This window comes from Microcaecilia unicolor, chromosome 12, assembly GCF_901765095.1.
Source record: "Microcaecilia unicolor chromosome 12, aMicUni1.1, whole genome shotgun sequence".
Lineage (NCBI taxonomy): Eukaryota > Metazoa > Chordata > Amphibia > Gymnophiona > Siphonopidae > Microcaecilia > Microcaecilia unicolor.
This window is the reverse complement of record NC_044042.1, coordinates 56,664,312-56,677,944: the sequence shown is the minus strand read 5'-3', so window position 1 is coordinate 56,677,944 and position 13,633 is coordinate 56,664,312. Positions and strand designations below refer to the sequence as shown.

Here is a 13,633-nt window from a genome sequence, read left to right as displayed (position 1 = left end):
AGTACTGCTTGGTTACACTCTTTTTATATTTTGGAAGTTTCATAATGGTTACCATAATGAGGGACAATTTTTTGTTTTCTAAAAAATATATACTGTGCACAAACAGGCATCTGATTGAATCTGCACTGCAAGGTTTGGACAATGGTGGGGTTTCTTCCACAGAAAGTCTTGTAACCTTCTAGGTATAATACATTATTTCTGATGTCCTTCATTACACATACTGGGGTAAATTAAATAAACTGTGCTCAAATTTAGGCACCAGGTTGATGTGCACTGAGAATGAATTCTATAACGGCAGGTCCACATGGAACTGCCATTATAGAATACTAAAGACATCTCTTTCAGCTCACTTGGAGATCGTTCAATTATTGCAGGGAACAGACCACTTGTGGCCTCCCTTTCGTATACTGTGTCCAGACTGGAACCTTAATTAGTCCTTTGGGCTCTTCAGAAGCCTCTTTATAAGCCATTCTGGAAGCCCTCCTTGAACAATCTTATGCTAAAGAAAGCGTTCTTGGTGACTGTTGTGTCGGCACTTAGGGCTTCAGAGCTTCAGGCTCTCTTTTGTTCAGATCCCTTTCTTTGCTTTTCGGAGGCAGGAGTCTCCCTATGCATAGTTCCTTCCTTTTTTTCCCCAGATACTCCAGCGTTTGTGATGGAGTTAGTCTGCTCTTCTCAAAATTGATCACCAAACTCAATGACTGCAGAAGATGGACAACTTTGTCCATCACTGCCACGCTGTCCGAATAGGACGACACACAAATGAGCCAGTCGTCGAGATACAGATGATTCCCTGGTGCCGAAGAAAAGACGCCACCACCATCATAACCTTGGTAAACATTCTTGGAGCTATGGAAAGAATGAAGGGTAAAGCCCTGAACTGGAAGTGATGGCCCAGCACCACAAAATATAAAAATCTCTGCTATGGCGACCATATGGGTATATGCAAGTATGCCTCCTTGAAATTGAGGGCTGTGAGAAATTCTCCTGCTGAACACTCACTGAGAGGAAGTGGTTTAGACCTTTGAGATCTAAGACCAAACAAAGGTTTCTTACTTCTTTGACACAATGAAGTAGATGGAGTATCTAACTTGTCCCTATTCAGTCTGGGAAACTGAAACAATGGCTTGCACTGCCAGCAAGGAATCTTCAGTGGCCTGAACCTCAATCACCCTGGTTCCCCCTCACTGTCTCCACAATTCTTACCGCAGATGAGAAAGACTTAGCACTGATACTCTGTCCAACGCTCTCCAACAAACCTCTTTCTTTCTCTTTTCTTACTTTCTTTTTTGTGCTGGAAAAGGAGAGCTCCACAGGAAACAGCAGAGAGGTGAAGAGAAGGAAGAAATAACTTCACAGGCACCAGAGACAGGGATCTGAAGACCTCCAGATATGACTCTGCAGGCTCAAGCCACCAGCAAAGCTCAACTGGGGCTGAAAAGTGTGTCCATCTACCTACTGAAAATAGAAAATACTAAGGAACTGGACTGGATACCAAGAGATACAGGTTTTCAGTTTTCTATCTCTACCTGCTGGTTGATAGACACAACTATCACACAGGTTCTGGAACAGTGGGAAGCTATGTAGTGCCGATATCCAGCACTTAACTGGCCAGGTTAACCACATAGGTTAACTGCATAAATGGGACTGCATAAAACAAGGTCCTATATTTATGCAGCAACACATGGCCAGTTAAGTTCTTAATATCGACAACCAGCCAAGTATTAGCCAGCGCCGCATAAACCAGATATTCAGTGCCAAAGCCCAGACATGGCCCAGAATTGAATATTCGATAATACTGCCGAGGTGTTCAGAAAACTCACAGCCAATTAAGTCACTTGTTGCAATGGGGCCTATATGTCAGCCAAGTGGGAAAAAAATCTGCTTTAACAGGTGGCCGCTTCCACGGGGGCGAAGTTTGCTCCTTAATCTAGTGTGAGTTGCCTTGGAAGTACACATGGTCTGAATGTTTAAACCCACTATCCCCAATATTGGTTGGCACACACAGAGGGAAGGGGGGAGGGAGGGTGGAAGAGAGGGTAGGGAGGAGGGGGGGAAAAGTATAAAAACTTGATGATGGTCTGTTCAATACTTATATGTGATGTTCCATTGTACTGTTGAACTTTTATATTTTATGGTATCTGTTATACCATGTTTATTTCCTCATCAATAAAAATGTTGAAACACAAAAGGTGGCCGCTCTTCACAATTTTGTTTTATAACATGAAACATTGCCTAAACTTGGTTCATTGTTACTGCTGTTTTTGGTGTGTTCCAGACACATATTGAAAGAGGTAAGAAAGAGGATGTTACTACTGCTTACAGGAGGTTTGTTTTTTTTTTTTAATTACATCAGCAGAGCAATTGCCTCAGCATTAGTTGTCCTATTATATATTTCAGATTTGACTTGCTTCCAATATCCTATAAGAAGTGGGTCTGTTTCAAATATTTTCTTCACTCACTGTGCTGTTTCTTTGGCGGATTTATTAAAAAAAAAACAAGCTGTTATTAACAGGGAATTATTTATTTCCATATTGTTTATTTCCATATTGTTTTACTTTTATATTGATTTGGCACTTCTTTGGACTGCAATATTTTTTTTATAATTAACATATGTTTGCATTTCAAAGCAAAGAATTTCATATTTGCTACACTAGTTAACTTTTGGCAATCAGATTTCTAAATTTTTGTTTTCTCAGTTGTCTTTCATGTGTACAGTTGCTAGACAAGCTTTTGAGGACAATTATGTTTTAATATCTCAGTTTAAAATGTTCTTACTAAATAATTAGTAGTTATGTCACAATCAAATGATGCATGTGTATCTATGTTTATTTATGTTTTAGCAGAACTGAATTAGCAGGAGTTTATATTGATTTCTTTATATTTTATTACAATGTAAGAGGGTATATACTATTACAACCCATTTGTTTACAGATCTGTGCTGAACTCAGCCATTAATATACATTATTATCTTCAATACATCAATTAAATATGGCTATTAGAGTTTATGGCACAGATGTATCCATATGGTTCCCCACCAGTATGGATCTTTATTTATTTTCTAATTATTTATTTGTACATGTCATATCTTTACATGTATTTACTTGTATCAGGCTGTGTATTTGTATTTTTACAAATTTTTCATCAAACCCATGATGCAGGCAGCAGCCAAAATGCGGCCTCATTGGGTTTTATGATTTTTATTTAATGAATTTCCTCTGTTTATTGTTGGGTCCTTCTCCACCTGGTGTCATCCCTTCTGCTCATCTTTGGTGTCTGCAGTGCCTCTCTGTATTCCTATTTGAATAGGGCCTCCTGGAGAGTCCAAGGATGAGCCTGGGCAGAGAGCAGATTGCCCAGATAGCGGCTATATTTGACACAAATATTTGAGTACCTCAGGACAGAAAAAAGCTGTCCTAAGTTATTTGATTGTTATCTAGTTAACAAAGCTGAATATCACTGTTATCTCAATAATATTAGTGGTTGCTGCCAATTGTGTGCCCCCTAGTCCTAGTATTTTTGGAAAGAGTAAACATGCGATTCACGTCTACCCATTCCACTCTACTCAGTGTTTTATAGACCTCCATCTTATCTCTCCTCAGCTGTCTCTTCTCTAAGCTGAAGAGTCCTAGCCACTTTAGCCTTTCCTCATAGGGAAGTCGTCCCATCATCATTTTTGTCGCTCTTCTCTGTACCTTTTCTAATGATGGATCAGTTTGTGGAGATGAGGTTTTTAAAGAGGAAATAACCTTAGTTATATGTGACGAGAAAGGGGAGTTGAAGCAAGTAAGGAGTGCAAAAGAAGGACAGTCTGGATTTAGGACCTAGATATAAGTTACAAGAAGGGAGTTTGGTACTGAAGAGTGAAACTTTGTTGGAAAGCATTGATTTCAGAGAAGCCAAAAGCAAAGTCCTCTGCAGAAAGTTGAGAAGCTGGGACAGATGAAGTTCTATTGTTGAGGGGATCTCTACTGGCAAGATAAGTAGGGGATGGGGGTACAGAGAAGATGAAGGAATGAGATTGAAGGCTTAAGATTCATTGGTGCTAGAGTTCCTAATATCCTTGCACCAACTCTTTCCATAGAATACTTTCTGGAAAGCGAAAGATGTTCACTTGAATGGGCCCACACAGGCCAGAAGGCAGCAGTAACATGCTTGCATCAGCCTTTCATAGGCTTATGCCAGCCCACATGAACTACTGGGTTGATTCTGGATGCCTACAAAGAAAACACATAGCCTTACAAAACTACCTCACCAATCCACACAGTTTATTACAGTCCACCTCTATCCTGCCTAATACCTTCTCTCTTCCCTTACCTAATCTCTGAACACTAATAATTGTATCTGATATTATGGAACAACTATGTCATAACCAAACTCTGTGAGCCACATTGAGACTGCAAATAGGTGGGAAAATGTGGGATACAAATGCAATAAATAATATTAATGCCTATTTTATAAGGGCACATTGGCACCTATATAAAGTAGGGATAAAATAGGCATTCTGTTATAAAATAAAATTACCCTAAAATGCCTTATTTCCCATCCCTCCAGATATCTTATACCTTGCAACCTTCCATTTTATCCTTTTCTACGCTATCTTAAATTTGGGGGGTAATTTTACATCAAGATGCCTATGTGTAAAACCCAAGGTGGTATCTATTTGATCCCTATTTCATATAAGTGACATAGGTGCCAATGTGCCTTTTTACTTCCAGAACCAACCTAGCATGCAGATTCAAACTAACACATTTATAAAGATAGTGTACGTGTGTACATGTACTCTATGGCTGTAATTTTATAAAGTATTTTTAGATACAGTAGAAGCCTTTTATAAAATTGTGTTGCAATATACCTGACTCAAAGCAGATGTAAATACGTGTGTCAGCATTTGGGCTCTATTGGGGCTAGATCTGGAAAGCCTTTTTTCTGCAAAGATATATCCATTCCTATGCTGCATTTTATAAAATAGGCACCTTTTTGGACGTTTCCCATTATAAAATCAGGCCCTATGTGTGTACCTGAGTCCAGGTTGGCTCTATCCAAAACCAAGGGAGTTGTGTCGATTTCAGAACCTTTATTGAAGAACATTCAAATCATTTGAATGTTCTTCAATAAAGGTTTTGAAATCGACACGTCTCTCTTGGTTTTGGATAGAGCTAACCTGCCCTACCCCTTTCTCCTTTATCTGACTACTTTCGTAGGAATTACTGCACCTCCACAGTACATGGCTTTTTTCTCTCTGTACTCGAGTCCACACATACCAGACCAGAACTCCACCTCTGCTTTGCCCAAACTACACCCTTGGGAAAGCCTACACATGATTCATGTAAAAGTATACATCCCGCCTTATTTTCGAAAGAGAAAGACGCCCATATTTCGACCCAAATCGGGAGATGGGCGTCTTTCTCCTGTGGGCGCCCAAATCGGTATAATCGAAAGCCGATTTTGGGCATCTTCAACTGCAATCTGTCGCGGAAACAGCCAAAGTTGACGGGGGGTGTCGGAGGTGTGGTTAAGGCGGGACTGGGGCGTGTTTATCGGCCGAGGAGAGATGGCCGTCCTCGGCCGATAATCGAAAAAAGAAAGACATTTTTAGCGCGAATTTGGGTCACTTTTTTGGACCCTTTTTTTTCATGAACAAGTCCCAAAAAAGTGCCCTAAATGACCAGATGACCACCGGAGGGAATCGGGGATGACCACCCCTGACTCCCCCAGTGGTCACTAACCCCCTCCCACCCAAAAAAAACAACTTTAAAAACTTTTTTTTTCCAGTCTGTATGCCAGCCTCAAATGTCATACCCAGCTCCATCACAGCAGTATGCAGGTCCCTGGAGCAGTTGTTAGTGGGTGCAGTGGACTTCAGCCAGGTGGACCCAGGCCCATCCCCCCCCCCTACCTATTACACTTGTGCTGGTAAATGGGAGCCCTCCAAACCGCCCCGAAACCCACTGTATCCACATCTAGGTGCCCCCCTTCAGCCATAAGTGCTATGGTAATGGTGTAGAGTTGTGGGGAGTGGGTTTTGGGGGGGATATGGGGGGCTCAGCACCCAAGGGAAGGGAGCTATGGACTTCAGAGGTAGTTAACCTTTTTTTTTAATTGTTACAAGTGCCCCCTAGGGTGCCCGGTTGGTGTCCTGGCATGTGAGGGGGACCAGTGCACTACGAATCCTGGCCCCGCCCACGACCCAATGCCTTGGATTTGTTCGTTTTTGAGCTGGGCGCCTTCGGTTTCCATTATCGCTGAAAAACAAAACCGCCCAGCTCAAATCCGCACAAATCCAATGCATTTGGCTGGCACAAACCGTATTATCGGAAAAAAGATGGACGCCCATGTTTTTCCAAAATACGGTTTGTCCCGCCCCTTCACATACCCGTTCTCGGAGATAGACGCCCATGGAGATGGGCGTTCGCGTTCGATTATGCCCCTCATGGTCTTTCAGTGCACGTACTGTTTATTATTTGTTACATTTGTATTCAGGTAACAAGCACAAAAGGGGAAAACTCCGCTTTGGTTTGTGAAATACAACAATAGTAAATAAGCGAATCTATCCAAATAGAATGTAGGATATCAAAAAATAAATGGAAGGGGGGGGGGGGGGGGGGGGAAGACCTCAGACAGATGAAATTACTCATAGAGAATCACCGTACCTCAATCATCGGTCATACTCCAAGCTCCTCCCTTAGTGTGGAAAAATATATTTTTTTTAAGAAAATTTTTTTTTAAAGGAAATGCTACATCCACTGTGTCAATCAAAACTTTCACAACATCAAATGCAAAAAAACACTTAGCTTGAAGCAGTGTCAGGAATGGGCCTCCCCGCCCAACAGATCCCTGCACATACTTTTAGCTGAATAAAAGCTAGACAAGTTTTAGTCAGTCAAGTTATCTGGATAAATTATTTATTTTCAAAAAGGGTACTGTACCTGTGCCACCTGGACAACCTGTAACTGTATGTGCTGTGGCTGCTGAATACCACCTGCAGACTGTGACACAGGGATGTACTGGATACGTGGGTAGTCTCCTTGAGGCGTTCGGAAATCTGTCGTTAGGCTCTGGGACAGCTCTGTCATAGCTTGTGTTAGCAGGTCTGTTGTCTGGTTAAGATGCATACATTATGTCATTTATCATTTTTTTACACTGTCAGTTTACAACTATTACAAGGATAACATGAACCTTTGCCACTCAGTGAGCCATTACAACAGCCAGCAAAGTCTGAAAAGAGCTCATCATTAATGTTAATTCTCTTTTAAATTGAAGGCTAAAGTATTTCTGCCACTTAATTTTCTAGCACCCAATGTGACATTATAGCATTCTGTTGTCCACACTCTTTCCTTCTTGTTGGTAATTAGGACTCAGGCTGTGTTGAGCCCATTTTTAGGGTTAGATTTCAATATTTGTATAAATTCCCATAGTACTATCTGCACATCTTTTAGCAAGCACAATATTTTTGTTTGTGTGCATCTTTCTTGCCTAATCCCAAACATTTTTGCCTTGGGGGGCTAAATTTGTGCTACTTCAGATTTGTGCAAGAAAATATTTAGCAGTATTTTACTTTTACAGAAGGTCTATTGGCTCCATTTTTTTTCTGTAGAGCAGTAGTGGAAAATAAACGATTTTTGTGCTGACCTTAAATTTTGAGAAAACACAAAATTCCACGCAAAATACCATCTTATCTTGCAACTTCTCTATTGGCCCAACGTTAAACTCTAGGGGACCAATTTAATAAAATGTGCTAGGTTCTGCGCATAGCTTAGCTCAGTTTTTGTGCACAATTTTGCACACTACTCTGGGTGTCCTATGCTAACATTTGCAAAGACTCACTCTGATAAGGCGGTATATAAGAGATATATTGACATTGATATCAGCAGGCAGCTAATTTAAATCATGTGGTAATGAAGATATTACTTATTCAACACAAATGTAGAGAAGTGAGCAAAAGACCAGAGAGCTTGGTGCAGGGTTTTCTAATGCTGAGGTTTAAATGAAAGGCCTGAGGAGGAGTGAAATATTAGCTTGTTCTCCTGCAGTCAGCACTAATGAGGAATTCAGGATCTGTTTATTTCTTCTTTTTACTGTGAGAATGGGTTAAAAAAATAGACAGAACTGGGGGGGGGGGGGGGAGATACACAGAAACAAAAAAAGTACTGTTGACAAATTAGCATTGCAAAAATTGTATACAAAGAATAATGTTCCAATACATGGGTAAATTTATGCACATGCAATTCCAAGAACCAATACAATAATTTTGTGTGCAAGATAAAGCTGCTGCTAGCAACAACCTGTGTGCATGAATTGGTGTGCTCTCCCATGTTAGCACACATTTTCTTCACACAACCTATCTGCATATTGTTTGCTTGCTGCATTGGGAGCAACATTTTTTCTTTACACTGAGTGCATGGCTCTAAATCAATGTTACTGCATTGACCCCTAAATCTTGCAGCTCTTACCACAACCGTCTCTCCAGTAGCATTGTCTGTTGTAAGGACAGCAGGGGTAGTACTAATCACAGCCGTCTGCATGGTGTTAGGAAGCTGAGCATACTCAGGATGTTTCTTCCGAATGTGCTGCACCATTTTTGTCTGCAAAGATGATGAAAAAGTAATTAATGATGGAGAAGTCTATTCAATAATCATAGTAACATAGTCAGTAATGGAAGATAATGGCCCATCCCATCTGGCTGTTGAGATGCATGCACGAGTTCCTCCATGCAGCTCAACCCAACTTCTCTCCATATGTTTTATCTGACTCTTCACCCTTTACCCATCATTTTACACCTCCCTAAAATGGCTTCCACCACCCCTGCTGGTAGGCCACCTTAGGTCTTGCCATCTTCAAATCTGCTTCTGACAAGATCTACATGAGTCAACTCTTGGGCCACTTCCATGTTAAAACTCAGCCTCCTCTTCATTATTGAAATTTCAGGTTTACCCATCTCACAGTTTCCTAGAAGTCCTATTGAGGACTACAGTGCTTAATTTGTAAACAACTATGGAGCCAGTGGAGTGGATAGGTGGGCTGGGGGCAGGAGCTATAGGAGCAGAGGGGCTGCATTACAGCAGAGTGACTGCTATCTACTCTACTTCAGGCTCACCCTTCTCTGCAGGCTGCCTGGGAGGAAGGAGCTGGTGCAGAATGCCCCTGTTGTTCTGGAGTCTAAAAGGAAGTGGTGGAATTGTGTTCCTGGCCCTTCCCCCAGAAATTAAGCTCTATTGTGCAAGCTATTCCAGTTGCTTCCAAGAAGCCCAACATGATGCCATTCATAGCTAGGAAGTTACATGATGGGGACTTGTGATAAATGGGCAGAAAGCTTATATAGTACAGTCTCAATTATCTGACAAAAATGGGACCAACCCATTGTCGGATAAGTGAAGAGTTGGATAATACGGAAAACACTGCATAAACCCCTCAATTTTCAAAAACTGTTCTAAAACAAAGATTTTTAATAGAAATAAATGTGATGACATCACTGAGGGGTCTGTCGGATATGTTGAATGGTCGGATCAATGAAGGTCAGAAAATCAAGACTGTACTGTATTCACATCACTCTGTATCTGTCATGCTTATTCATTTCTGCTCACTCCAATCTGATAAATGGACATTATTCAAAAATACCATCTTGGAAGCCCAGACCAGATGCACCCTATGTATTTGCAAAGGTGGAAAGAAGAGAAAACGTCAGCCAGCATGGTTAAGAGGTGAAGTAAAAGAGGCTATTACAGCCAAAAGATTGTCCTTCAAAGAATGGAAAAAGGACCCAAATAAAGCAAATAAGAAGCAACATAAGCAGTGGAAAGTCAGATGCAAAGCATTAATAAAGAAGGCTAATAGAAAATATGAAGAGAAACTTGCCACAGAGGCTAAAACTCATAGTAACAAATTTTTCAGGTACATCAGAAGCAGAAAGCCTGCGAGGGAATCTGAGGGAACGTTAGATCACAAAGGAGCAAAAGGGGCACTCAGGAGGACAAGGCCACTGCGGAGAAGCTAAATGAATTTTTTGCTTCAGTCTTTACGGAAGAAGATATAAGAGATCTGCCTGTACTGGAAATGGTTTTCAATGATGATGATGAGGAGGAACTGAAAGAAATCTCAGTGAACCTGGAAGATTTACTGAGCCAAATTTACAAATTAAAGAGTAGTCAATCACCTGGACCGGATGGCGTACATTCAAGGGTACTCAAAGAACCCAAACATGAAATTGCTAATCTGCTGTTAGTAACATGTAACCTGTTGTTAATATATAGCCTGTTGTTAAAATTGTCCGTAGTACCGGAAGATTGGAGGATGGACAATGTGAAGCTGATTTTTAAAAAGGGTTCCAGGGGTGATCCTGGAAATTACAGACCGGTAAGCCAGACGTCAGCACCGGGCAAAACAGTGGGAACTATTATAAAGAATAAAATTACGGAACACACAGACAAACATGGTTTAATGGGACACAGCCAGCAAGGGTTTAGCCAAGGGAAGTCTTGCCTCACCAATTTGCTTCATTTCTTTGAAGGCATGAATAAACATGTGGATAAAGGTGAGCCAGTTGATGTAGTGTATCTAGATTTTCAGAAAGTTTCTGATCAAGTTCCTCATGAGAGACTCCTGAGAAAATTAAAGAGTCATGGGATAAGAGGAAAGGTTTTGGTGTGTATTAGGAATTGAATATTGGGCAGAAAAAAGAAGGTGGGTTATGAGGTCATTTTCTCAGTGGAGGAGGGTGAACAGTGGAGTGCGAAAGGGATCAGTACTGGGACGGTGCTATTTAACATATTTATAAATGATATGGAAATTGGAACGATGAGTGAGGTTATTAAATTTGCAGATGGCACAAAACTATTCAAGGCTGCTAAAACACTAGCAGACTGTGAAATATTGTTGGAAGATCTAAGGAAATTGAAAGACTGGCATCCAAATGGCAGATAAAATTTACTGTGGACAAAATCAAGATGATGCACATTGGAAAGAATAATCTGAATCATAGTTACTTGATGCTAGGGTCCACCTTGGGGGTCAGCACTCAAGAAAAAGATCTAGGTGTTGTTGTAGATAATACGCTGAAATCTCCTGCTCAGTGTGTGGTGGCGGCCAAAAAAGCAAACAGATTGCTAGGAATTATTAGGAAAGGGATGGTGAATAAGATCGAAATTCTATAATGCCTTTGTATCGCTCCATGGTGCGACCGCACCTTGAGTATTGGGTTCAGTTCTGGTCGCCGTCAAAAAAGATATAGGTCAATTAGAAAAGGTTCAAAGAAAAGCTTATATTCATTATACTTTAAATGTTGGAAGACTATACAGTATATTTGGGTAATGAAAGACTTACACTACCTTGCTGCTGTACTGTTTCGAGCAGTGTGGACAGCAGACTGGTGGTGTGGCTATCGTTCCTGTCAGCTGGGTGTGGGTACTCAGCATAGGATCTGGTTCTCCAGGTCCAGCTGGTCGCAATTTACGGATACTTGGAGGGAGAGCAGCACCAGGATGGTTCTTGAGAATGTGAGCTTTTCGTTTACTGGCACTCTTGTAAACCTGTAAAGAAATATATGAAAATTATCAGATCCCATGAGAATGTCTTAACACTGCCTTCTAGTACAACCAAATGTAGGGCACTGTGCCTCTTCCAACATTTCAAACAAGAAAGAACAAAATTGCAAAATGACTTATGTACAGAGTTTTCAAGCAGTTTTTGTGTAGGGCAAGTGTAGGGATCTATGGCCTTGCCCTCAAACCAGACAGCAAACTTCTTCCATTTGAAACCCTATGCCCACTTAGTGAAATTTTTCCCAGCAGTTAGCAGGACCTGGGAAACACAGGGAAGCTAATGTCAACCTCTCAACATCAAAGCTGTGAGGGCTAGGGACTCTATGTTGGGATTTAATAATATGCTTAGCTCCTGTGTGATTAGAATTGTAAAACACGCCAGTCTCACAGAACGTTTGATGGAAAGGTTCAACAGAAGTGGGAACTACATTTGCCTCAGCCTATAAGGGGCTATGAGAATTATGGTTCCTTCAATCTTGCTTGAACTTCAGAATGGTCCTCGTTATGAGGGGTACTGGAGGATATGTGTATAGAAGACCCTCTTCTCAGTGCAAAAGGAAGGCATCTGAGGCTAGTTTGTCACGTGACTCTATCCTGGAGCAAAACTGAAGTACTTTCTTTCTGAATGGAGTGGCAAACATCTATCAAGGGTGTGCCCCACTTTCAAAAGATTATGCAGACAACTTCATCTACTTAAGTGCTTGCAGGACTCAATTCAGTCATGAGATACATTCCATGAGAAATGGTCCATTTCCATATTCTGATGGTCTCCAACACACATAATATGACCACATTCCTCCTTGCTTGTTTATGTAATACATGGTCACCTGGCTGTTCAATTGAACCAGAATGACTTTGTTGGACAATCAATCTCTGAATGTCTTTAGAGTGTCCATATTGCTTGAATTGGAGGAATTTGGATAGGGATTCTTTTTGCAAAATTGGAAATGTTATCACCCACCAGGCCAGTGAGTTCCATAGAGGACTGGTGACAGATACAACATCCTGGAGATTCTCCACAGACTGAGGCCACTGGTTGGATAAGGTCGATTGAGCTTGCCTGAAATGGAAGCATGCCATTGGTTGGTGTGAACTGTTGATGCCATATGGCTCAACATTTGTCCAGTGATACTTGATGATTCTCCTGAATTCCTACACAGTGGAAATCAAAGTGACTATCTTTTGCTGTGGAAGAAAGGCAGTGCTTCAGTTGTGTCTAGATGTGATTTGGGATAATTTATTACAAACCCTAGCAATTCCAGCACTTAAATGGTTGAATGAATAATCTTTCTGCTCTTTCCTGAACTGCGTGCTTTACCAACCAGTCATCCAAACAAAGAAACATGTGCACCCCCAGTCTAAGTAAATGTGATGCAATGACTGCTAAACATTTTGTGAACACTCGAGGTGCTGATGCAAAGCCAAATCGTGGTACTAGTAGTGGTGTTTCCTTATGACAAATCTCAGATACTTCCTGTGACTTGGATATGTGAGTGTAAACATCCTTTAAATTCAGAGCACATAGCCAGTCTGCTCTTTGAAGAAGTGGTAAGAAGGAGCCTAAGGATACCATCCTGAACTTTTGTTTGGAGAGTCATTTGTTCAGGGCCCTCAGGTCCAGTACTGGATGGAATTCTATCTTTTTCAAACTCAGGAAATACCCTCTACAAGCCACTGCAGAAAAGTGGGCACAGATTTTATTTCAAGTATTTTCTGATTCTTAAGTTTAATCTCAGTGGAGGAGTAGCCTGATTGGTTAGTGAAGTAGCCTGAGAGCCAGAGGAACTGAGTTTGATTCCCACTGTAGCTTCTCGTGACTCTGGGCAAGTCACTTAACTCTCCGTTGCCCCAAGTGCACAATAAGTACCTGTGTATAATACGTACACCGCTAAACTTGATAGGGCAATTTGGAGGCTGGTCCACTAACTGAAGACGGTATCCTTATCGGGACTATTTTGAGAGCCCACCTATCTTTAAGGGTCCACCTGTTTGCCAAAAATTTAGCTTCTCCTACAGGGCTCCCAATATCTGACCATATCCAGCATAAAATCCTAACATTATCTACAAGACATTATACACTGGAATTCCTTCTTACT

General features: G+C 41.2%; 1 protein-coding gene across 1 annotated transcript in view; it reads right to left on the bottom strand.

Annotated features, from left to right (window-relative positions):
- PRDM10 (PR/SET domain 10) overlaps positions 1 to 13,633 on the bottom strand; it is a 221,294-nt gene that overhangs the window by 30,487 nt on the left and 177,174 nt on the right. The window contains 3 exon segments of the mRNA XM_030221158.1: positions 6,930 to 7,100; positions 8,454 to 8,585; positions 11,325 to 11,525. Of these exon segments, the coding sequence (XP_030077018.1) occupies positions 6,930 to 7,100; positions 8,454 to 8,585; positions 11,325 to 11,525 (504 nt within the window).